This window comes from Choristoneura fumiferana, chromosome 26 (assembly GCF_025370935.1).
Source record: "Choristoneura fumiferana chromosome 26, NRCan_CFum_1, whole genome shotgun sequence".
NCBI lineage: Eukaryota > Metazoa > Arthropoda > Insecta > Lepidoptera > Tortricidae > Choristoneura > Choristoneura fumiferana.
The window spans coordinates 1754264-1780667 of NC_133497.1; the positions used below are offsets into that span (position 1 = coordinate 1754264).

The 26404-nt window shown below is 37.6% G+C and overlaps 2 protein-coding genes across 2 annotated transcripts in view; one reads left to right on the forward strand and one right to left on the reverse strand.

The window, feature by feature from the left end:
• The window catches only part of LOC141443032 (transmembrane protease serine 9-like), a 33889-nt gene extending 8531 nt beyond the window's left edge, over positions 1-25358 (reverse strand). The window contains exons 1-11 of the mRNA XM_074108250.1: positions 25211-25358; positions 24057-24272; positions 23402-23563; positions 17484-17602; positions 15503-15679; positions 13951-14110; positions 11738-11917; positions 11613-11646; positions 8666-8781; positions 4346-4497; positions 3995-4101 (exon numbers count right to left, since the gene is read on the reverse strand). Coding sequence (XP_073964351.1) covers positions 3995-4101; positions 4346-4497; positions 8666-8781; positions 11613-11646; positions 11738-11917; positions 13951-14110; positions 15503-15679; positions 17484-17602; positions 23402-23563; positions 24057-24272; positions 25211-25358 — 1571 coding nt within the window. The remainder of the gene's footprint in view (positions 1-3994; positions 4102-4345; positions 4498-8665; positions 8782-11612; positions 11647-11737; positions 11918-13950; positions 14111-15502; positions 15680-17483; positions 17603-23401; positions 23564-24056; positions 24273-25210) is intronic.
• The window catches only part of LOC141443003 (prostasin-like), a 431412-nt gene that overhangs the window by 362906 nt on the left and 42102 nt on the right, over positions 1-26404 (forward strand). The window lies entirely within an intron of this gene.

Genomic DNA, 26404 nt, shown 5'->3' on the forward strand with positions numbered 1-26404 from the left:
AGGAGCGGAAACAACAGGTTGACTTTCATTTTCTTCTGGAAACTTCTGGAGAAGGAATAGGGGGCTCACTTTAATTTTCTTGCGGAAGTATATATATCATAATAGCAAGATGGTTCTATTAGTAGAAGCAAAGATGAGCAAATAAGCGACGAGGTAGTATTTTGAACGTTAGTCGTTATTAATGGGATGAAAAAATAACATAAAATAGCAAAAACTAACACCAAAATAACATGAAATGTTAAATGGCACAGACATAAAACACAACACAAATGCTCAAGCTCAATAAAACCATGAGACACACACTCCCACGCTCAATAATAATACAGTATGATTACTTCCGATTTGGCACTCGGCAATTCTCGGCATACCTACATCGAGAGAGATCTGAAGTGCAATAGGTACTTAGGCAGAGGTTTTGTTATTCATCCCAGCCTATATACGTCCCACTGCTGGGCACAGGCCTCCTCTCAGAACAAGAGGGCTTGGGCCATAGTTCCCACGCGGGCCCAGTGCGGATTTTATGTGATTAAATTCTGGGTTTTTAAATAAGTATCCTATGAAAAAACACGAACATTTACGGTTAAAACTGAGACGTCCCGAGTATTAAAGTAGAAATAATCTTACTGTATGAAGCGTAATAATTAAATATCCAAACATTTTGCAAAACATGTGTGTTTGTATGTTTGTGTGTTTGTTGGTATGTTTGTCCGTCTTTCACGTCGAAACGGAGCGACGGATCGACTTGATTTCAGGCATAGAGATAGTTTATGGGCCAGAGAGTGACATAGGCTTCTTTTTATCCCGGAAAAATGCACAGTTCCCGAGGGAACAGCGCGCGGTAACCGGATTCCACGCGGGCGAAAGCTAGTATTATATACATTTACTTACACAAAATGGTTGTTGTCTAAATTCAAAGCGTTGTTCACTATACGCTTGGTGCGATTGCCTTATTTCATTCATTTATTAGCCAAATTACGCTACGTTTTAGCAAAATTTTAACATTACACGTGCATACAAACTCAATCTTGGCTGGCAAACTGCGCGTTTAAATGAGTTCGAACAGCTCCAGCGCAATAGCATGAAGTTAGCGCGGCAGCACAGTGCTGCCAACAACGCGTCAAAATGAATAAAGAACAACGTACCTATAACATTTGACTTACAAAAACTAGTAACTTCAACTAACAAACACAATATACTACTTTCCAAAAAGTTACAATTAAACTCGTTTGACCATATCAAAACCTAGTAAGTCTCTCTGACTTTTTCAAAACCTAGTAAGTGCATGTCCCATACTAGGTTTTTGAAATGGTTTGTGCCATACTAGGTTTTGAAATGGTCAAGCCGGTTTTTTTCTGTACTTACTAGGTTTTGGAGTACTCGTATCTCTGAAGTTGAGCGAGATAGGCCACTAAATGTTTTTGTATCTTGTAGGCACTTGCTAGAAACCACGTTTTAAGCAAAAAATCGCCAAACATAAGTTTTTGAGACTTACTAGGTTTGAAATGGTGCAGCCGAGGTCCCATTTGTGGCCAGGACCAAATTAAGTTATTTTCCAATAAATGTATTAATATTCGGTGTAAATTAACACTCATTCCCTGGCTTTTCACTCCCGAAGATCAATCGTGAGAATCGGTTGCTTGCTGTCAAAAGTGTGCTCCAATTATTAAGTCGTGCAAAATCAGGTTGTCTTAGAGCACCTTGAACATTATCGGTACAGGGTGATAAAGCTCGACCCGTGTTTCGAGTGACATGCATGTGCGTGCACGAATTTCAGGGCGTACAAAATTGGTCGAGCTTTATCATGGCATGGATGTACATTAACCGCACTCAATTTTACTACGCCGCAAAGTACGAAAATGCTTAGTTACAGAAAGTTAAGGTTATAAAATGATTTTTGTTACGTAATTTCATTAAAATAAAAAATGTCAAGTAGGTAATATGAGTAGTCAGTCGCCGAACTGCGAAAAACGACGCATCTAGGAAAAATATCCGAGCACAATTGATTTTTCGGAGGAATATATTTGCAAATTTTCGAATTTAAAAATCAACTTTGTAGCCTTGTTTCACATCTTCAGGTCAGCGATGTAATTTTGGAAAACCTACTTTTTTTTTTTGCTCGCGACTTCTTACCTTCGCGACATAGGATTCCCGTGGGATAAGAATAAGTGCATTCAATAGAAAACCACTCTGTCCGCGATGAATTGAAACAGGTAACTATTTATGGTGAGCTCCCATACAGCAAACGTGTTTTTTTTTGCCTTTTATGCTAAGTTTTATTTATTAATTTTAATTTTGTTATTTTAATTCAACGATGACATGGATATTTTATACTCATTTAATATAATTTACTGAAGCACGATTGTTATTAAAAAAATTGCATGTCGAGCTGTCGGCTGAATACTGTGACTGTAATTTAATTACTTATGATCTTGTAAACGTATTCTAGCAAATAAAGATTTACTTACTTACTTTCTTACTTAATGTATAATGTTGTATAGGTACGTAACCCTTCGTACGAGTCAGACTCGCACTATTTATTTTTGTTTATGATGCTCCACGATGCCTTTGCTTTATTGCTCGATTGTTTTATAGAGTAATCGTTTTGGCGTTTTAGAGTTAATTTGATTACGTTCTTTAAAAGAAATGAATATTATTTAAATTATTTTTTTAGTTACTTTGTCATCTGTAGATAATCTGTATTTCCATAGTAAGTCGCGTTTCCGTTTACAACATCGTTATATCCTCTTAGTAATCCATTTTGGTCTCTGGGACTGAGTTATTTTTATTTTTTGAATGGGAAAACATAAATTATAAAACAACTCAAACTGATCAGCAAAAGTGTTATAAACGTCGTTTGCATTGGTAGCCATATACACTTCACTGATACTTAAACTTTGTAAACATTTTATAAATTTAGTAATATTTTCAATGCATAAATCTCTTTGTTTTTTGTACCTAAATGCATAAGAACAAGTTTTTTCCACCGGACATTTCAAAAGTTGAGCTGTGTGATCGGAAAGGGCGAAATCAATCACCTCAGCTCTGCTGTACTTCCCCGGACATAATGTATGACGTTGTCAATGCAAGTTTACCGGACAATCTTGTCAGTTCAGATATTGACATTTTCAAATTAAAACTCTGAACTAAATTTTTAAATTGGGTTGATAGCGTCGTTCTTTTCAGCATATCTATATTAAAGTCACCACAAATAATGACCTTTTTTCCTTTTAACATATTTTATTCAATATAGTTATTAATTGTTCTAAAAATACACTTAAACTATGATGTTCTTTGGTATTCTATATATGCTGATAATAACAATTTTGTGATCAATCAATTCAATTTCTGCGCACTCTATTATATTAGGTATCGAAACTTTATTTATTTCATTCAAATTTCGATACTTGTGTATATACCTAACTAACTAACTGTAACTAGGATACAAGATCCACCATTTCTATTATTTCTGGAAAAAACTGATGCTAACTTGAAATTGGGAATGACTAAGTGCATTTCATCACCTGACTTCATATTATGCTCTGTAGCGCAAATTACACCGACTTTCTTATCCATTTCTAATAACTCCTGTATGTGTATATTTAAAAGATCAGATTTACTTATTATGCCATTGATATTTTGATGCACTTAATATATAAATATTGTTATAAATAATAAAATCATTGTTGACTGTTGTTTTAGCTCCATTTTTAGGTTGTTGTAATTCGTCATTTATAAAAAAAATACACTTATTATAAAATGCCTTATTTACATTTACGAGGACCCTGTAGATAGATTGTGCTAATTTGTACATTTCCTCTATGATTTAATGTATTTATGTATTACTTGCGTATTTATGTCCCATAGCTCATTATAAATAATGAAATTATATATTTTAGCATTTTATCAAACGAATGTTATATTTAAAAAAAATATAGAAAGTGAAGTTATACGTAATGAATATTATATGTCTTGTTATTATAATTCTATTACTTACCCCAGTATTGTGCACCATGCAGCTGTGAGGATGAATCGGTCGCTGATCAGGGTGCCCCCACAGGTCCACCTAGCAGAGCTGATGTCACGGCCATAACCTATTAGGACCTGGAACAGCAAATTAGCAAGTAGATATATTTATACCGGAGATCCTATATAAATGTATTGTATGTATTGTAAAACTCTTTATTTTAATTAAAAACACATGAAATTAACAGAAAACAGGATAACAAGATGTTCAAAGGCGAACTTGTTCCTTAAAGGGATCTCTTCCAGTTAACCCTTGAAAGTTGACAGGATTGTTCATTAAGTTTAAAGACCTTGTATTAATATTTAAGTAAGTAATAATCACCATATGAGGAAACTCGTCAAGTTTCGCGTCGGTGCCCTCAACGATCAGCTCGCCAGCGTTGTGCCTGCAGTAGTCGCGGCGGACCTTGTCTCCCATGAGGGTCTTACTCTCCTCGCACGGGTATATCACCCGCATCTGGTACTCCAAACACTCTGGAGACGAATAAAATTACGTGATTTCAGATGTGTTTTTTTGCTGCAAACCATACCTAAAGGGTGTAACGAAATAAAACTGACAAATTCAATTAACAAAAATACAATGTAATAAATTATTAAGAAACTATAATATAGTTTTAGTAAAATAAATAGCAACATTCAAAAAGGATTATATTTAGTTCTCATTTTGATTATTTGCGATATCTCTGACGGATGCTTCGATTTCACCTAATACAGTTTATTATCTTTTTGTCAAGCCTAGGGTCACTTGCTCCTTGAGGCCTACCACTTCGGGGCTGCTCTTCAAGAGAACTAACTTAGATAGTTTTTCATGAAATCAACGGAACTTCGGGGTAATTTTTAATCCTTTGCGATGAAACATGTAGGACCTTGCAGATTTTCACGCCATTTGGAAACGACTTTCTCGCGGCGTAGTCTTCTGTTCATTGTGGCAACTGAATAAATGCGAATATCTAATTTCTCCCTATAGGAACAGAAAATGTAAGAATGATATTTCACAACAGCATGAAAATGGGAGCCATCTTTTTGGAATACAACTTACAGCCGTTTGAATTTTACAGTTTTTTTTTCGTGACATGCTTTACTCTGCCATGAAAATCAAAAGGTAATATGACACCGATGTTTATTCTATTCATAACTACGAGTATTTAGTATTTTTAACTAACAATGGTCGATATTAGGTAGAGTCAATTTACCTATTCCGATCATTAAATAATCTAATCCTGGGATTCTGAAAATTATTAATCTGCATTGTTTAAAAACCCGAGGATCGCACGTGCTGTAAATATCTTAGATTTATTATAAATTTTATCCGTCCAGCGATACGAAATCTTTGCAATACAATTAAAAAGTTCTTTTCACTTCTCATGCTCGTGCTCGTATTTATGCTGGATTTAGGTGACATCAAAATGACTTTTTATGCTCTAGTGCATAAAGTATTTTTTTTCCTAAGACCAAGGCAATCAGGGCACAGCAAACAGCCACAAACAAAAAGTTCCTAAGTATATATATTTTTTAAGGGTATGATTTTATTGATCACCTCTAATAAATGCGTTTTCAGCGACCTAAATAAATAATATTTGGTGTACTGCCTTTTCGGCGAAATATGTTTCGCCAAATTTCACTTAGCAACCAACCTTTCGCCGAAGTTTCATTTGGCAAACCAATCCTTGGCATAACTTTGCTTCGCATTTTTCTTATTTCGCAACATTTTTATATTGCAAAATTTTACTTCATCACACTTTTATGTGGCAAACAATTATGTAGCAAATGATTGGCTAAGGCAAATAACAAATAGTCAAATAACATTTGGCCAATTTTTATACATAAGGTAGGTAGGTATATCAGTCATGATATATAATAAAATTAAAATATTAAATTATGTGGCGGTGAGCGAGCGAAGCGAGCGAGCAAGACGAGACTAGGCAGAAGCGACTTGGATAGGTTAGGTTCAGAAGGCTAAGGCGGGAGCGAAGCGTAGCGTAGCTTCCGCCTTAGCCTTCGATGTTAGGTTTTTTTTGTAACAGAACGAAAAAAAGTCATTGGCTTGCTTGATTGTTTGCTTGCTAAATTAAGGAATGCCAATCAACGCATTTGACGAAAACACAAATGACATCTTAAAAAAATCCCAGGCAATAATTTGCATAATAATAATTTATCGAATCATTAGTTGGGAAATGATATCAGTGCGAAATGTTGAGTTGGGAAATGAAATTTCGCCTAAATAAAAATATGGGATAAATAGTTTGGGAGTTAATAATTTGCTAAATAATTTTCGCCAAAACATCAGTAAACCATAATATTTATTTTGTTCTTAAAATAGTAGATCCGTTACTTAAATTGAATCATCAAATAATATGAAAACGGTTAGGTACCCAAATATTATGTAAAAATTACTCGGAAATAATATTGATCATCAAATAATTATTTTGGGTTCCAAAATAATACATGTGTCACTAAAACTGAATTACCAAACAATATAGAAATGGCTCCCTAAAAATTAATTGTTATCACTGGAAAATAAATTAATCATCAAAATATTGAACTGAAATTTGACGATAATGATATACAATGTATTAAATAATAATAATGAAATGATATATTTATTCCAGACGTTAGTCCATAAAAACAACAAATTACACTAATAATTGACACAGCCCCAGACTAAGCAAAGTTTGTTCTATGGGTGCTAAACACCGGGTAGACAGACATACATACAAACATCCAAGACAGTACATTTATAATCATCATATCATACAAGTGTCCGTGGGGTGGCCGGACAAGAATAGCTCCCCCCCATCTCATCCCGTGGGGTGTCGTAGAAGGCGACTAATGAGCGAGGCGAGGGATAAATCCGGATGATGGGCAGCAGCGTTTTTTGCGTACACCATCAGCATAACACTGCGATTCCCAAGCCAGAGTGGCTTGGCAATGGCGGAGTCGCTGGAGAAGCTCAATACTATGCTCAGTAACCTCAGTACCGTTTCCCAACAGGTGGGTCTTAAGATGAACATGGACAAGACTAAAATCCATGTCACACCCGTGCCGGTTATCGTTGGGAACGATGCACTCAAAGTTGTTGACCACTATGTTTACCTTGGACAAGTTGTCCAATTGGGTAGGTTCAACTTCGACAAAGAAGGTCGCCCGAAGAATCCAACTCGGATGGGCAGTGTTCGGGAAACTTCGTGATGTCTTCTCGTCCAATACTCCGCAGTGCCTGAAGACTAGAGTCTTGGACCAGTGATGACTTATGGCGCTGAGACGTGGTCCTTGACTGTTGGCCTCTTAGAGAGGCTTAGAGTCACGCAACGAGCTATGGAGAGAGCTATGCTTGGAGTTTCTTTGCGCGATAGAATCCGGAATACGGAAATTAGTCGAAGAACTAACATAACTGGAAAAATCTGCAAGTTAAAGTGGCGCAGACAATATTTCCACTGTTATTTCATTTCCTCGCAATTGAAGTGAAAAGCAGAGTGCATAAAGAAAATTTTTAACAAAAAAGGACAACCGACTCCAAAAAAATAAAAAATAAATATCAAAAAATGGAACCGACCACAAAACCCTTAAAAATATTTTTCTATTTTTCATTATACATAATAAAGTCAATCTAACCTGCCAGGTGGTCAGTCTTACCAACTGCCAGCGGTATACCGTCTAGTCCCTACAGTACTTAATAGCTCGAAGTCGGTGTCTCAGCACGAGCCAGCACGAGCCAGCAGGAGTGGAACAATAGTCATCTACCTCACCTACATACCATGGGTTTTATCCCTATCCCTTCGACCACAGGCACCGACTTCGAGCTAGTAGGTAAGTACCTAGAAAAATATTTTCAAGGGTTTTGTAGTCGGTTCCATTTTATTTTGGAGTCGGTTTTACTTTTTTGTTAAAAAAATTCTTTATTTCTCACTTTTTAATGATTCGTAGCCAAAGTACATCTCACAACGATTCCATCAAGCCCAAACACGACTTAATTACGTTGTTTTATAACAGAGTTCCGTTGCCTACCTTCTGGCTTCAGCATCAGATCAGTTAAAAAGAATCATAAACTTGAAGCTTCTTCTTAGTGACTTATCTTGGTATATTAATCATGATCGTTTATAGACGAGTGAGCATTATTTACTTAGCTTTGACGAGTTCCATTGGTCATCTATGGTCTTCTGCATCAGATCCAGGTTACCAAATGATACTTTCTGAATGTAAATGCTTATCTTAATGCTAAAAATGCCAAAATTGCCATAGGAGTGCCTATAAAATTTGAGGTTTGCTCTCGATTTCCCTAGGATTCCATCATTAGATTTTAACTTGGTGATAATGGGACCACCTCAGAAGAATACCCTATAAAATAAAATAAATATTTTGAAAATCGGTCCTCAATTGACTGAGTAATCGGTGAACATACATAAATAAAAATAAAAACATTGGAACATAGAAACTCCTCCTTTTTTGAAGTCGGTTAAAAACTCGAGCCGGGCTAATGCCGGGGTAATCCCCTCTTCGTGATATATGTACTTCTGGGGTAAAATCGCTCGTTTTATGCTCTTGCTGTACAATCTACTATTATTGTATACCACAATTCAGTCCATCTACCAGTCATTAGATCATTATTGCTACAAAAAAACCTAAGAATACATCTTATACTTACTATCCCAGGATTTAATGCCGGTAGGTTCTGAAGTACGACCGGGTGCCAAGTACGGACAACCATCTGGTGCGACACGACGAGCACGATCAGGGGGTGTGTACTCCCTCGTTCCATTTCTGCAATGGGAGGATAAACACCCATTTAAAAGGGTACAGTATGTTACCTTAGATGGATAATATTAAAACCACAAAACCACTAGCTAGTTTGTTAATTGTGTTTTTTTTATTTTTCTTTTGTACAATAAAGAGTTTACAAAAGTACATACATACATACATACTAGCCTGTTGCCCGCGACTTCGTCTGCTATACCTTTATCGCTATCCCGCGGGAACTATGCAATATGTCATGTAACTTGGACACATATTATGTTAGTAGTTGTTACTCTTTCTACCACAGTATCACACTGGTAGGGGAATGCAGTCCCTCACACTGTGACATGTAGTCACAGTCAAGTCTGTCCCACATCACACGCAGGACGGTGTTGGAACTGCCCCGCACGCGGCGCAGCAGGGGTCGTGTAGAAACAGTTAACGCGCGCCTCCGCAAACATCCCTGATGCGCTACAGTAGCGAGGCAGTCCCAACAATGCCCGGAACGTATTATTATATTGGACCCGAAGGGCCCCCCAGGCCCGTTGCGTATAGTGCGCCCACAGAGTGCATGTGAAGAGGGAAGTGCAAAAAGCTCGAAACAACGTAACCTTCGCCTCCCTCGAGCACCCCGCAAATCTGCGTGCGATCACATTTGCCCGAACCGATAGAGCCCTTCGCTCCCTTTCAATATCCAGGTCGTCCTTGAGGTCGGTCGCAAGCACATGACCTAGATATTTAAATTGGATCACTCTGTTGATAGGAGTGCCATTGAGACAAATGAGAGGAATCTTATTTCTATCCTTGCGACCGCTCTCAAAGACCATGTACTGGCCAGTAAGAGCCGACTTAATTTTATAATACTAAGGTTTTTAGAATTAACTAACGATATCGCAATGTATTCGGATTAACCATGATTAGAATAAATAAAATTATGCGATATGTATGTTAGACAAAAAATAATTATGTCAGTCAAACGTTTTACGAAATAAGTTAATACAAAATGAAATTATGTGACATGTCTGTTAGACAAAATATAATTATGTCAGACAAACATTATATTAAATGAGTTTAAGCAAAATGAAAATTACGTACTTAATTTAAAATTAGGCAAAAAAAATAATGTAAAGTAACTAAGTTGTATACAAAATGACTTTCACTAAAATGAAAATTAGGTAAAATTAAACATTAGGTTAAGTAATATTAGTTTATCGAACATTAGGCAAACTGAAAATAGACAATAAGTTGTTAGGCAAAACAAGGTACAACCTACATTACAATACCTCGCCGACAGCATTGTTTTTTTTTAATTATTCCATTATAAAAACTCATTGAAGAAACCAGAAAAATAAGCAAGTATCGAAGATCGAACCCATCTTATCGTTCCCCGATGCATGCTTTACCTTACACTATACACCGACCCGAGCATTGACATAATAGCTCCGGTTAAATTTCTCAATTTGTGTTATCGAAATAGTTATTTTTAATTATACCTAGTGCCGTCCATAAAGACGCGTGATTTTGTCAAAATAAGACATAAATGACATTGTAATAAGAACCACGGCGCGCGTTATCGTGAATGACTCCACCTATACACGCTTAGCGAAACTTGTTACCCATCGCCATCTATGCAATCTATTTAATTTTACTGCTCACCCGAAGCGAGAGATGCTGCTATTTTCAATCGATAGACCACTAACCATAAGTCATCATATTATTTTTGTTAGAAGTTTTTAATCAACGATAATTACTTTAAAAAAAACCGGCCAAGAGCGTGTCGGACACGAAATACGAATAAATAAAGTAATATTTCACTAAGGATTTTATATTTTGTACGGAATATTCCAAGTTTAGGTATATTTTATACCTTAGGCTAGTATTTACTCTTAAACTACTAATAATTCTCAACTTAACCGTTATAGTTTTCCTTGTAAGTTTGATATACTTACTACCATCCTGATTTTTTAAAACTTTTTTCAAATTTTTTCAATTTTGTTAAAATATAGAGCGGGGGGACTTTTTAATGAAAATTTGCACATTAAAGTTGAATATTTTGCAAACAAATCTCTGAATCGAAAAATTGTCTTAGCAACCCCCTAATGGTTTTAAAAGACCCCACACTACAAGATTGGATGAGAAAAAAAATCACCGCTACTTTACGTCTATGGAAGTTTTTTTTTTTTTTTTTTTTTATACGACTGGATGGCAAACGAGCAAGTGGGTCTCCTGATGGTAAAAGATCACCACCGCCCATAAACATCTGCAAACCAGGGGAATTGCAGATGCGTTGCCAACCTAGAGGCCTAAGATGGGATACCTCAAGTGCCAGTAATTTCACCGGCTGTCTTACTCTCCACGCCGAAACACAACAGTGCAAGCACTGCTGCTTCACGGCAGGATTAGCGAGCAAGATGGTGGTAGCAATCCGGGCGGACCTTGCACAAGGTCCTACCACCTGCAAAATACTCAAAAAAAAATATTTTTGAAATTTTTATTGTACCATTTTGTCGGCATAGTTTACATATATATTCGTGCAAAATTATTGCTTTCTAGCATTGATAATCCCTGAGCAAAGCCGCGGACGGACAGACAGACACACACATGGCGAAACTATATGGGTTCGACTTTGCCATTTTAGCTATGGAACCCTATAAACAGAATAAAATAAATATTTAAGGGGGCTCCCATACCTACAGATAACGTGGTTTTTTGCTAATGTCCAATGTTGAATTGGTACGGAACCCTTCGTGCGGGAGTTCGACTCGCACTTGGCCGTTTTTATTTTATTTTACCCGTGCGAAGCCGGAGTGGGTCGCTAATAGATTAATATTAGTATATATATAGATAATCATACTTACTCTGCACGACCACTGACACCGCCCAGTCCATGATCTGTTTGAAAAGATACCATATGTGATTAATACTCGTAAGTCCGACATTTGACCACATTGCAATTAAATAGTAATTAATTATTGTTACTGACCTCTAATGAACGTAGCGTGGAACTGGATATGTGTGAAGGTGGCGTAAGAGTTGACGTTGCAAGCGTGTTCACTTCTCGGCGCCGCAGACACCACGCCGCGCAGGTAGTAGCGCCTGATGCCTCGCTCCACGCTGGGGAACACCAGCCCCCCGCCACTGTCGCCTTGGCACACAGTTGTACCTGTAACACAAAATAATAGGTATCGCATTAAAACACAAAACGTAAAAAAACGGTCAATTACGAATTGGACTCGCGCACCGAGGGTTCCGTACAAATTTGTATGTATTTTTATCATTAATGTCTCGAGGATTTTTCCCGTTTTATCAGATTGTTTTTTTTCTCTAAAATATAAAATATTTAATGCAATATCTAAAATATTTAACACAATTGAAAAAGAAAAATAAATAAACGAAAACCATAAAAATATTATTACTCTTCTAGGATTCAAACTCGGGGCCTCGTGCACTGTAGTCCACGCGTACGTCACTACGCCCTAATGGTTGTCTGGAAGAGATCGCTTTTAAGCGATAAGACCGCCTTGTCTACCCTGAATCTAAAGAATATTTGTATTTGTACGCCATCTTGATCTACGCAGGGAGTGTAAAAAATAAACCATCGCTTTCGAAAGCAATAAGTTTGTCATAAAAAAAAAAGTTTTTTTTTGTGATGTAGCAACAAAATTAGCGATTGTAGGATGCTTTTCTTTACTTGTGCTGAAAGACCTTCCTTTTTGTCAAATTGTATGATTGTAGGTCTGCAGGAAGTACCGTATAGGTTTTAATTCTACTGCGAAATGTATGAAAAATAAAACTCAAATCGCTGGCCGAGTGCAACAGTGGCACAATTCAAAAAAACTTTTTTTTAGTTAAGCCCAGAATCGTGTTCTACGATGCGTATTTTACAGCATACAATACTGGTCAAATTCAAAAGTTTACCAGAACAACCCAAAGATGGCTCCCGTGCCACTACTGCACGCAAGGAAATTACCTATCTCGTTCCTGCAATACTGACCCATCTTCAGTGTGCCGCTCGTTCTTGCGCATAAAACCCGCCTGCGTTAATGCAACAGTGACACTTTTGAGTTGTGCCAATATTGCAGAAATTGACGAGAAGTATTTTTTGGAAAATTGCATAGTTTCCGCGGGGTAGCGACAAACCAATTCAACGCAGACAGAGTCGCGGGCAACAGGCTCGTATTATAAATGTCTGCCTAAGTCTACACTATGCCTTACATTTTCCAGATACCTAACTATCTACATGAAATTCCGCATAGTCACTCTCCCAAGATTTGGATTGTGAAAAACAACAATAGGTAATCACCAGTGGCGTAGCTATCGTAGGGCCAGGTGGTGCTGTGCACCAGGTCCCGGAGCTCAGGGGGCCCCTTTAACCTAAGCTTTGAAAAAAGATGAGCATAAAAAAAATCTTGTGAGCAGGCTCCAGCGATTTTTTTATGTATCGAAATGTTTTTGAGGGCCAATATAGGTTCATGCTACGTGGAAAACGGGGGTGGGGGGGCCCGATTCTTTCTCTATGCACCGGGGCCCTTGTCCACCTAGCTACGACACTGATATTCACGTTTTTTTAGCGTTGAGAATTCTAAATAGATATTCCGTAACATATTTTTAAATAGTGAATGATTTTGTAAGTTCTTTATACCAAAAATTTTGATGTAGGTACATACAAGTCTAAGGAAAACTGTTGTGACGAACTGGACATATATTTCATCCTGAATGATTTTGTGTTCCATTTATTTTATAATCTAAGCCTGTTTTAAATAGTTTATTTACAATGTATAAACTGTAGAGGGTCCATATAACAAGACGTACTTATTATAATAAATTTAATTTTCTGTGACGAATTGGAACTAGATTCACCACGATATCACCTGATAATGTGGATATTTTCTATGTTTGTTTATTTTTTTAAGCCATTTTTAAACTAATATACTTTAACTTTAAAAATAAATCAAATAAGCAATCCAGTTTTGAAATTGGAGTCAATCAATTTTTACTTATCTGTGTCGTCACGTGTGCCTACACTTTTTTTGGAAAACACGCGTTTTAGTCGGCAGATATCTCATTTTGCGTCGCCGTGTGAACGACACAGGAGTTTTGGGTGGAACCGAATGTAACAAAAATTACGCGACTCATAACTCAAAAATGTATGCTCATCTGGCTTCACCCCCACAGTCTTAAAAAATATAAACTTGCCGTTCTTAGTGCCAGCGCAGAATTTGTCGCTGGTCAGGTATGGCTTGAATTCAGGAGGCAACTCGTCCATGCACTTGGTCGCATCTAAGTAAGGCAGGTCAGTGGTCAGCAGCAGCGAGGAGGCAGGGCCGTCTGCTGCCGTCAGTCCCCAGCCCGTAACCTGTGATTAAGTGTTATGCCACATTTACATTCAGCCGAAATGAGCACGTTAAGCGATAACCTTTAACGTTAATTCTTAAAATAAAATAGTTGTCTTATAGCTATAAAGTATTTACCTATTTAAGCGCTTAAATCTAGAATTATAAAACGTATTAATAAAGAAACTATTTAAAAAATCTTGCTATTAAACTTTCTAAATTTAAATTTAAACAATAATACGCGCGCGCGATTCTCTTTCGCATACGGTACTAGCATGCCATTTAAAGGGGAAAGATTAGGTTATTCTAGTATAATTTGACCGGTTTCACTACGTAACGGAATCCTCTTCTGAACTTCCACACCGACGGAGCCCACGAAGCAGTAGACGTCACACGCACATGTCTCTCGTGATTAAACGTGCAGATAAAAGACAAGACGACACCCATCACGAGTAAGGTAGTCGATCAGGATGAGAGTAGGGGTAAGGGTAAGACCGATGAAAAATCAGCAGTATTGGAGATATCGAAAATACAAACTGAGACATGGATGCACAGAAAAACCAGAAAAAGAGACCAGCGCTGGGAATCGAACCTAGGTCCAGGTCAGGTCGATATGGTTTCACGGGATACCCGTAAAAGTAACAAATTTGGAGTTGAAATAAAAAATACAAAAAGACTCCAAAAAAACAATCATAGTATTGGAGATATCGATAAAGCGCCCCGTCGCACGGGCGTGCAGCAGCAAAGCAGCGGGCAAACGCTTAAAAAAAATGCAGCACAAGCCACACACAATTGGTAAAATCACTGGTACTGACACTGGTCAGCTCACTACACCAAAGAAAAAACTGGATGCAGAATATTTTAAAATAAAAATTCCAACTGACAAGAGCTACGCGCTCAACGTGATCCAAGAATTGAGGCCAAAACAAAAACATCAGTTGAACCAACAAATCATTGAATTAAAATTTCAAATTTCAGATCAGAAACCAAATGTATGCAAAAGAGTTAACAGCCAGCACACAACCGGCCAGTAAAAATTCTTGGAAAATGAACGAAAAGTTTGCAACACGAAACACTCATGCAGCGATGTAATGCTGCTCATTTTACAAGCTTTTATGTAACTTGCAATGTATGTTGTATGTTTAATGTATGTAGGTACGGGTCAAATTATGCAAGATAAATTTGACTCACTTTTAGTGATCAGATTGGCGTACTGAGGTGATTTGGTGACAATACAAGAATCTGGTAGTGACATCCTGATAGTCCAGCCAGAATTAACTCTACAGGAGGAAACTCCTCAAAAAATACGGCACACGTGAAACTTTGCATGATTAAACACTCATCCCACTTCACTACAATCCATCAGTTGACTTATAGCATTTTGTTGCCTGGGAACTAAACTCAGACATTCTTACCTTCCCGGAATTCGTGCTTTGCAGCTGATTCCGGTCGAACTCGACGCTGAAGTCGATGCAGACGGGCCGGATGTTCGTGTGGTAGACCACCGGAGTCGACATGAAGACCAGCGCGATGTCCTCCTGGTGGTGTCCTGCGTCACCCAGATAGCGAAACGGAATCTTAATTTCACTAACCTGGAATAAAATTAATTCAAAGTTACTGAGACTTGGCGAACGTGGAATATATGGATGAAACCGGACGGGCATAATTTTTTGAGTTGTATGGGTGAAGCCAGACTTTTCTTTTTTTGTCACGTGATTTTCTCCTGCATTCGGTTTTATACAAAAGTCCAGTTGTGCCACACGGCGACTCAAAATAAGACTTAATTTTATTATAAGACCGTAGCCTTACAAATAAAACTTATGTATTATTTCTAACAAACTATGGATTCTGGTCTGCAATTATTAATCATTTTTATTTATTATTTATTTATTAGTTGTACACGTTGCATGAAACCAAAATTGATCGATCGAAAATACGCGACTCACAACGCTAAAATTACGCTCAGCCAAAGTCACGTATTTTTGGTCGCGTAATTTCTACTGCATTCTGTTTCATACAAAAGTCCAGTTTGTGGCACTCAAAACAAATTTTACATTTATTTATTATGTACAGTCAACTACAAAGAGATGTATCTATGTTAATCATACAAAATGATGTAACTTTTCGCATGCCATAATTAATTACCCTTGGTCGCTGACATTTCTAGTAGCAACAAAAGCTTACATTATCATCGAATCGTTCAAAATACAACAATTATGTATTCCGCAATGCTTCCTTCGAATGTACACACAGCCCACGGCAGCCGCTTTTCAAGAATGTTTGGCATACTTAACTTTCTGGTGACTTTTTAAAGATGTAATCGCGACTTTTTCATATTTGTTTCTTAATCGGATTATATTTAAAAAAAAATGTGTTTGTTTTTTTTTTATTTGTTTTGTTTCGTAAACAGGTAGGTATATGTGGTTTTATTCTTATGTTACATTTAAATTAATGTTCTCACCGCTGAGGTGAAAAATTGTATGTGTCACACGAGACCAAAGTTTTTTTGCATCTCGTGTGTTTGAATCCGTTGCTGCTCTCAGGATTCTCCGTCGCTTACTCGGGATTCAAAATCAACACTCGCAACAAAAAACAACTTTGCTCTCTTGTTGCACAAATAACTATTTAAGCCAAATAAATAAAGAATCGTTGTAGATGGTGTTATAAGTATGTCTGTCTGTCAATGCCAGTTTTCTCAGAAACGCGTCGATGCATTCAGTGAAAATTAAGTCTGCAACCTCCTAAAGCTGTCAAAAATGAATTTTAAAAGTAACTTACAAAAGTGTAAGTATAAATAAATTAATGTGTTTTCAATTAAGTTCTCACGGTCTAACTATCTTAATTTTCTTGTCATATAAAAACCGTGGGTGATATAATGTTTATATGATGACCACATTAACAATTAAAGTTTGATTTTGACACGAAGCTCTCGTTATCCAAGTTAGCCCTTACTTCTCATTACATTAATTGGCATAATATGAATTCATTTACCTAACAGATTAAGCATACCATAATTGTTCATAACATTGAAATGGCATTATAATAAAATAACAAAAAAGATAATTAAACTGTATAATTAACATAATTATGCATAATATTTAAATATAACTTTAATTGTCATAGAATGAATTGGCATAATTTTATCAAGTAAGGAAATTAAATGGGTCAGGGTAATATTGGCTCGGTTAGGTAAGATCTATTTAAAAATTTACAAATAACCAACATTATTATACTTTTTAATACTTATGCAAATCATCATTATTGAATTTATGCCAAGCAATCGTTATGCATCATAGTTTAATTATGCGAAATAACATTATGCCAATTTGAATTAAGAGTATTACGTTATTCGAATTAATATATAACCATTGGCTATGGCTTCAGAAGAACACTCACGTCAGATTTGTGGGCTTCACTGTCCATGGCTTCGTCCCAGGGTCGGTAGACCTTCCCCAGCGCCACCGCATACGTGCTGGCTGCTGCCTGGTGCTCAGTCTTCCAGAAGCAATGTGCCGCTGTAGATCATGCATGTTAATAGGTTAAGTAGAAGTTCCAGTCAACCTTTGAACGATTAACAGAATATCAGATACAAAGAGTAGACACTACGAGTGCAATGGAAACATTAAAAAAAAGAACCGATATTTTAAATTTACTCCAACAGTGCATTATAAATACACACACATATATATATTTGTGTATATACACATATATAATATATATTTGTACACACAAATACTTACATAATAATTAAAACAATAAACTTATACAACAACAACCATACCGAACAATAAACGTATAGTTATTAAACCTTTTAATATGATTTTATTAGGATTTCTATTACATAAACATAAGTAGATTAGTTGCAAATTCATTCAATTTGGCATGGTGTTCCCTTCTTTCACAGACAGAAATTTCACAGAATTTCGTTTCGCAGAAAATGTTTCCTATAATATTTAGTCCTTACCATCGTCTCGTTAGGACTAAACTACGCATTATTCTACAAGCACCACGTCGTGCTTCCCACAGGATACCAGCAAGATTGGCCTGCGCAAAGTTAGTCTACGATCAAGATCTACAAAAAAGGTTGGATGATGCCTTTGGTGTCGCGGCGTCGGAAATGCCGGAGGCGGCGTCTGTCAATGAGCAATGGCACGCATATGCGGCTATACTGCATAGTTGTGCTTCACAAGTGATTGGCAAGCCTCTGAAGAAAAACCAGGACTGGTTCGATGATTCTGATGCGGAGATCAGAAAGCTTGTGGAGGACTTCAGGCGCTGCCTACGGTCAACAGATGTCACCCAACGTAGAAGCACTCATCATGACCTAAAAGTGAAGGTTCGCGCTCTTAAGAATAAATGGTGGGAGGAGAAAGCACACGAAATGCAATTGTATGCTGATACCAACCAAATAGGCCGTTTCTTTGAGTGTCTACAGGTTATCTTTGGTCCAAAATCCAACAGGATTGCGCCCATTTACAGCGGAGACAAGAGTACTCGGCTTACGCAGCAGTGTGATATTTTGTCGCGTTGGGCAGAACACTTTAACGAAGTTCTTAATCCTCGCACCCAGACCACTGACTTACAATACGTGGAAACACTTGAAAACCTACCAGTAGATGCGAGCCTAGCTGATCCCCCCGTCGTTTGCTGAATTTGGGGCAGCGACGAAGAAGCTGAAAAATGACAAAACGCCGGGTTCAGACAGCTTACCGTCAGAGTTATATAAATACGGCGGCCCAAACATTAAGAACCAACTGTTTGAATTAATAACAAAGATATGGGCGAGCGAAGATGTCCCGCAGGAATGGAAGGATGCCTCCATTTGCAAACTTTATAAAGGTAAAGGTGAAATATCTGACTGTAGTTCCTACAGAGGCATTTCTCTCCTCTCCACAGCGGGGAAAATTCTGGCCCACATCATTAACACCCGGCTGACTCGTCTTGCAGAAACGCTGCTCCCAGAAACCCAGTGCGGTTTCCGCCCAAATAGAGGCACGGTGGATGCCATCTTTGTTGTGAAGCAAATCCAAGAAAAGAGTCTGGAGCAACATCGTCCTCTGTTAATGTGCTTTGTCGATTTGGAAAAGGCTTTCGACCGAGTGCCGCGTGAGGCCCTCTGGATTGTTCTTAAGAAAGCTGGATGTCCCGAGAAGTTTGTGAACTTGATACGCCAATTTCATGATAACATGACAGCAAAAGTTCGTCATGAAAACAACTTTTCTGACCAATTCCCGGTGACATGTGGTGTTAAGCAGGGCTGTGTTTTGGCTCCCACCCTTTTTGCGCTGTACTTTGCTGCCGTAATGAGGGATGCGACAAAAACTTGCAGTGGACTTATAGGCATAACTTCGAGAACAGACAAGACAGTCTTCGACCTATCTCGTTTTAGGGCGAAGCGCCAAGTGAACAACCTCTCCGTCTTGGACGTCCTCTACGCGGACGACGTTTGCCTCATGGCTGACTCCGCTGATACGCTTCAAGCCTATGTGGACTCACTCAATGCATCTTGTTGTAGGTTTGGCTTAGTGATCAGTATCACCAAGACACAAATCCTGAAACAACCACCTAGGGGCTGCTTTTTAGATGACTCCAGTATCACACTGAGTGACAAAGCACTGGAAGAAGTGTCCCGTTTCAGATACCTGGGGAGCCAAATTTGTGATGATAACGGCCTCTCATCAGAGGTGCCTGCCCGCATAGCCAGCGCAGCCGCAGCCTTTGGAAAACTTAACCACCGTGTCTGGAGATCTCACGATATCAAGCTTCAGACTAAAATGTTGGTTTATAAGGCTATAGTCATACCAACGCTACTTTATGCAGCAGAAACGTGGTGCTGTTATAAGGCGGACATTAAAAAGCTAGACATCTTTCATCTCCGCTGTCTCAGATCAATAATGCGTATAAAATGGCAGGATCGCGTGCCCAATGCGGAAGTTCTTCGTCGCGCAGGCGTGCCTGGCATTGAGGCGCTCATAATGAAACATCAGCTGAGATGGTGTGGTCACGTTTTGCGCATGGACGATTTTAGATTGCCAAAGGCAGTGTTCTATTCGGAACTCTCGTGCGGAAAGCGGAAGCGGGGAGGCCAATTTCTGCGCTATAGAGATGTCCTTACACACACAATACAATGGTTCCAGACAACTTCACTGCGCTCCATGTGATCGAATTTTCCGGACTAAGTTTGGTTTTGCGAGCCACATCCGAGCTTTTCACAACCCGGACAGGGACAATTGACGGAGTCGCTGTCGCCGGATACGGCGAGGAGGACTACTACTACTACTATTTAGTCCTTGTATTTTTAATTCAAATATTATTGTTTCAATCACTATTTACTTTAATGAAACAAATTTAATAGAAAAATAATTCAATGAATTTATACTGAAATTATTTTATTTAACAATTGTATCAAACCATATAATTATTTTTTAAAGAATATTGTCTTTCGGTTTATTTATTCACGATATTTTGTTTCAACGAAAATGTAAAAATCCATAATTTAATAAAAATAATACATTTTTATAGAGTAATTTTATGTATGTTTGTATGTAAACTCTTTATTGTACAAAAGAAAAGAAACAAAACACAATTGACAAACTATGAACTATTATATGTAGGATACTTTTGTTTAGATTAAAGCTGTCACCCCACCAGAAAGCGAATCGCTACCAGAAAAGTAAGTTAGGTTAGGTTAGAACTGTGACCCCACCAGAAAGCAAATCGCTACCAGAAAAGTAGGTTAGGTTCATTTCATTTCATTTCATTTCATTTCATTTCATTTCATTTCATTTCATTTCATTTCATTTCATTTCATTTCATTTCATTTCATTTCATTTCATTTCATTTCATTTCATTTCATTTCATTTCATTTCATTTCATTTCATTTCATTTCATTTCATTTCATTTCATTTCATTTCATTTCATTTCATTTCATTTCATTTCATTCATTTATTGCATATCACATTACAAACATAGATGGAATTATAAATAGGCAGGTATACATGTTAGGTTAGAACTGTGACCCCACCAGAAAGCGAATCGATACCAGAAAAGTAGGTTAGGTTAGGTTAGAACTGTGACATCACCACTAAGCGAATCACTACCAGAAAAGAAGGTAAGGTTAGGTAAGAACTGTGACCACAACAAAAAGTGAATCGCTACCGTTATAGGAGGGTATATATTTTGTCGCAGATATGTATTAAAACGTTTAGAACCAACCACCACATGAAATGTTTTTCTTTGTAATAAGTTTTTTATCAACTAAAATTTAATAATATAAGAATAAAGAATATTTGTTTTGTTATTCTATAAAATGAATAACTAAATATTTTTTTTATTTGTAACAAAAATAAATGATTGATTATTCTATGAATTAATAATATGAGAATAAATATATTCTATTACAATGTTGTCTGCGAAACAACGTACAACCGATTTGGCATATTTATTCCAACTTTAAGAGGCAGGCAGTATACGGAACGCTTTTATTGAAAAAAAAAAACAAGAGCAGCGGCTTTCGTGCAACGAGGTAGCATACTTTATTTAAAGCGGGATTTTTTTACATTTAGGAAATGTTTAGTTTTCGTGTAATTTGCTAACGAATTATTTTTAATACTTACTATAAATTCAATTTAAAATTTATATCAACACATTTCATTTTGATCCTATCTCTCGCTTTTTTCGTGTTGAAGTGAAAGTGACCGATAAAGTGAAGTTCAAATATTTGTAATTCAGTGAGTAGACCCAGCACTGTCTAGCTTTAAAAAAATATAATTAAAAAGTTACTTTGTCTCATGGTGGGAGCAAAATGCAATTTTGCTCACTGATTGTTAATAGCAACACCTTCCTGTTTTGAGCTGCTGCAGGGCTACTACAAACTCGAAACTCAAAGTTCGTGTCGTATCGTCCCTCTCGCTCTCGTATTAAATAGTATAAGTGTCAGAGGGACCGCACGACACGAACTTCGAATTTCGAGTTTCGTAGTAGCCCTGCTCGCCGTGAAAATATATTTTTCTTCCAACTGTGCTTTAATTTCATCATAACCGCAGTAATACACAATAAATACCCAGCACAAAACCGGGGCGGGGAGCTAGTCCTTCCTTCCTTACTATTATAAAGGGGAAAGTGAGTTTGTTTGTTTGTTTCGCTTTCACGCCGTAACTACTGCACCGATTCCTATGAAATTTGCATACGTCCAGAATAATAGGATGTTTTTTATCCTGAAAAAAAAAATTCCATTCCCAAGGGATGACCAAAAGTTTTGTTATTGTATTCTAACCGCTGAGCTGACTCTCTACATAGACTATGAATGCACATTTACACAAACTTTTTTAAATAATATGTTTAAAAGCATGCTTGCTTGCTTGCATGCACCATTTCTTGCATAATCATATGCTTGCTTACACGATTGCTTCCACGCTAGCTTGCATGATTGAATGCATGCTTGCTTGCATGCTTTAATGCAGGCTTAAATGCATGGTTACTACTAGCACTATTTCTTGCAAAGTTACATGCTTGCTTGCATGCTTGAATTCAGAATTGAATGCATGCTTGCTTGCATGCTCGAATGCATGCACTATTCCTTGCATAATTACATGCTTGCTTACATACTCACTTGCATGCTTGCTTGCATACCTGCTTGCATGCCTGCTTGCATCATTGCATGCTTACATGCTTGCTTGCATGCTTGCTTACATGCTGGCTTGCATGCTTACTTGCATGCTTGCTTGCATGCTTGAATGCAAATTTGAATGTTGAATGCATGCTTGCTAGCATGCTTGCTTTTATGCTTACTTGCATGCTTGCTTGCATGCTTGCTAGCATGCTTGCTTTTATGCTTACTTGCATGCTTGCTTGCATGCTTGCTAGCATGCTTGCTTTTATGCTTACTTGCATGCTTGCTTGCATGCTTGCTTGCATCCTTGCTTGCATGCTTACTTGCATGCTTGCTTACATGCTCACTTGCATGCTTGCTGGCTTGCTTGCTTGATTGCTTGCTTCTTTGAAATGTTTATGGTTAACGCAGGCGAAGCCGCGGGTAAAAGCTAGTACAAGATAAAGGGAACCCGTTTGTAAAGCCGAGTTTAGACTTAAAATAAAATCATGCAAGTTGCAATACATTACGATCACGTAACACAAACTATTTCGTAGTGATCAACCGAGCGCCGCAATGTAATGCAACTTGCACGATTTTTCTTGCAAGTCTAAACTGGGCTTAATGATTGTCAATGCTGGCCACAATACCGGTGTGCGGGTTCAGTTTATGTGGATGATGGATGATACAAATAAGTGGAAGTTAAAGGCTCAGTGATACTTGCCAGATATGACGAGCTTGGTGGAGATCAGAGAGCCGCCGCAGATCTGCTTGTAGGGGGTGAATGTCTTGTCGTAGATGCCTGCGTGCCAGGGCAGCTCGCCGCGCTTCGCCCTTGTTCCGTTTATGATAAGTATGTCTGCTATCGGTGTGGGTGTCCCGCAATCTGAAGATGAATTAATAATTTTGTTATTATTTTTACGCTACAGAGATGCGGCCGGCCGTGGTACGGATAGAACTCCTGCAACTCCTTGCTACCTCAAATAACGAAACTATGTTACTTCTGTTCGTTGCTCTTAGAGCTCTCTCCTTACTGTCCCTCTTTCAAACTCTAAATTCTATGTCCATTCAAATACTGTTCCTTGAATATCTTTAAGTCTATGCTTAGGGAGCACTATCTGTCATCTTTCGTATGAATGTTGTACACTGGTTTAATTGGTTATTTTCTGTAAATTGCACCACCTGCCATATTTATTATGGTGCCTGGAAGAGATTGCTTTAAAGCGATAAGGTCGCTTATTGCTTATCATCTTCAAAATGTTTTCTGTACTGCTTACTTTGTTTTGGTGTTCAATAAAGGTGTTATTGTATTGTATACAGCATGAATACGAAAAAAAGTTTTTTTTTGCATTTCAGTTGCAGTGTTATCTCTGATATACCTGGTTGGCAGACAGCAACGTGATCCCAGCTGCCGTCGACGCAGTGCATGTTCAGCAGAACGCTGCTGGAGTAGTAGAAGGGGCGGTTGCACTCCGGCACGACCTCCGTACCGTGAGGCTCTAGCTCGTGGCACGCCCGGGTCCCGCTTACTATGCCATCTCCAGTTACTTTGCAATAGTAATTGACGCTTGGGTCCGGCATCAGTCGGCAGAAACCTAGAAGGAAGGTTAAGCTGAGAGCGCCCCCTTGTTCCCCGTACATAACCAACTTCCATTACAAATTACATTAGAGGACAAATAATTCCTACTCCAAAACCGGTTGTGTAAAAGGATTTTTTTTCCTTGTACATGACCAACGTAATGGGCCGGTAATGTACGAGGAAAAATAATTCATAGTACAATACCCGGTTTTGGAGTTGAATTCTTTAACGCCTTGTACAGATCTATACTTTTTACTGAAGCTAATTTTAGGGTCCTAAATGAACTTGATTATTGGTCCTAAATTAACTTGGATGCTTCGATTATTCCTTTGTTTATTTAATGGTGTGATAGTAAATAGATATATTTTTAAAAATCTGATATTTAAATTCTTTTGTATTTACTTGTAACATAGTAATTTAATAATTTAATTTGTAAAAATACATTGGAAATACTCGTGTATACATTTCGGACTTTACGATAAATGACAACTGTTTAAGGCCAGTTGCGCATCATGTGATTAAAGTTCTATCTTAGTCACTCGTTGCTATTATAAGCAGGACAGGAACATTTCAAACTGTCAATTTGCTTAAGAGTGCAGACCTGCTTTATAACTGCCTTTGTGACGAGATACTCCAGGGGTCAAATGAGGGTCATTACTTAAATTTTGTTTATTTAAATCAGTTTATCACATTTTTGGAATCTGATTTCTGAAAACGCTTCACGAAGCCTATTTCTCCAAGTGGTTTTAATTTTAATTTAAGTTTATTTCTAGTATACAGCCAGCATCAAAAGTCTGTACACTTTCTTACTTTGTCGTTTTACAGTAATGTTACTAACGCCATGCAGGATTGTCAATGTGTCTATGCGACAGAGTAAAAAAGTGATCCGCTACTTTTGATGCTGTGCTGACATTACCCATTTTTCTAAATTCCGAAAAACATAACAAAACTCACCGTGAGAAGATACAAGCAGTAATATTTGCTCATTTTTCCAAATCTCGTCCGCTCGTCTCGGCGTCTTCAGGCAATTGATACCTTTATCTCTGTTCTCGTAAAAACATTTAGTGATAGTCTTGACCCGTAGCTTCACACATGCAAACATAATCTTAGTATCGAAATTTACTGCGTTATCACGGAATGTTCGGCATATGCTCTAATATTAGGTATAAATACGAAAGTTTCCGATTCTATATAATTCTTTTAACTACGTCAACTCAAAGCAGCTTTTCGGATTTTGTTGAAATTTGGTACACAGGGTCTGACCATTTAAAATCAAGGCTCAATTCTAGGCACATAACTGAGCTACTCTTGTCCTGCAACTTTTTTAAAACATGCCCAGTGTTAATTATTAGGGTTCCGTACCCAAAATGGCAAAAACGGAAACCTTATAGTTTCGCCATGTCTGTCTGTCTGTAAGTCCGTCCGCGGCTTTGTTCAGGGACTATCAATGCTCGAAAGCGTAAATAAGGAGCGTAATTTTGCATGGATATATATGTAAATTATGCCGACAAAATTATACAGTAAAAAGATTTTTTAGGGTACCTCCCTTAGACGTAAAGTGGGGGTGATTTTTTTTTCTCATCCAACCCTGTAGCCCCGCCCCCCTCTAAAACCAAAACCAGAGGGAGAAAAATTTAAAAAAAAATCAGGATGGTAGTATAAGTATATCAAACTTACAAGGAAAACTATAACGGTTAAGTTTTCTTGAGAATTATTAGCAGTTTAAGAGTAAATAGCAGCCTGGTGTAAAATATACCTGGAAGATTCAGTAAAAATTCGAAATTTATCCTTAGAAAGATAGGTATTACGAGTACTTTATTTTTTCACAATGGCTACGGAACCCTGTTTTGGGCATGTCCAAAACGCTCTTGGCCGGTTTTATTTTTATTTTCACACAAATTAATTGTAGTTTTCAATTTATGATGATACCAACCAGTTTCCAGTACCCAGAAAGGCTGACTAGAGGATCCTGGCTGGTCACTGGTGCCTTTACCCTATGTACCTACGATATTTTTTCGATATTCTAATTGACAAACTAATTATTTAGGTATTTCTAGAAAACCAGCCTATTAGTATTATCGCAGCAGTGGCACTAAAAGGTTATCTCACGTTTTATATACTTTGATTAAGCATAGTTTGTTTTTTTTA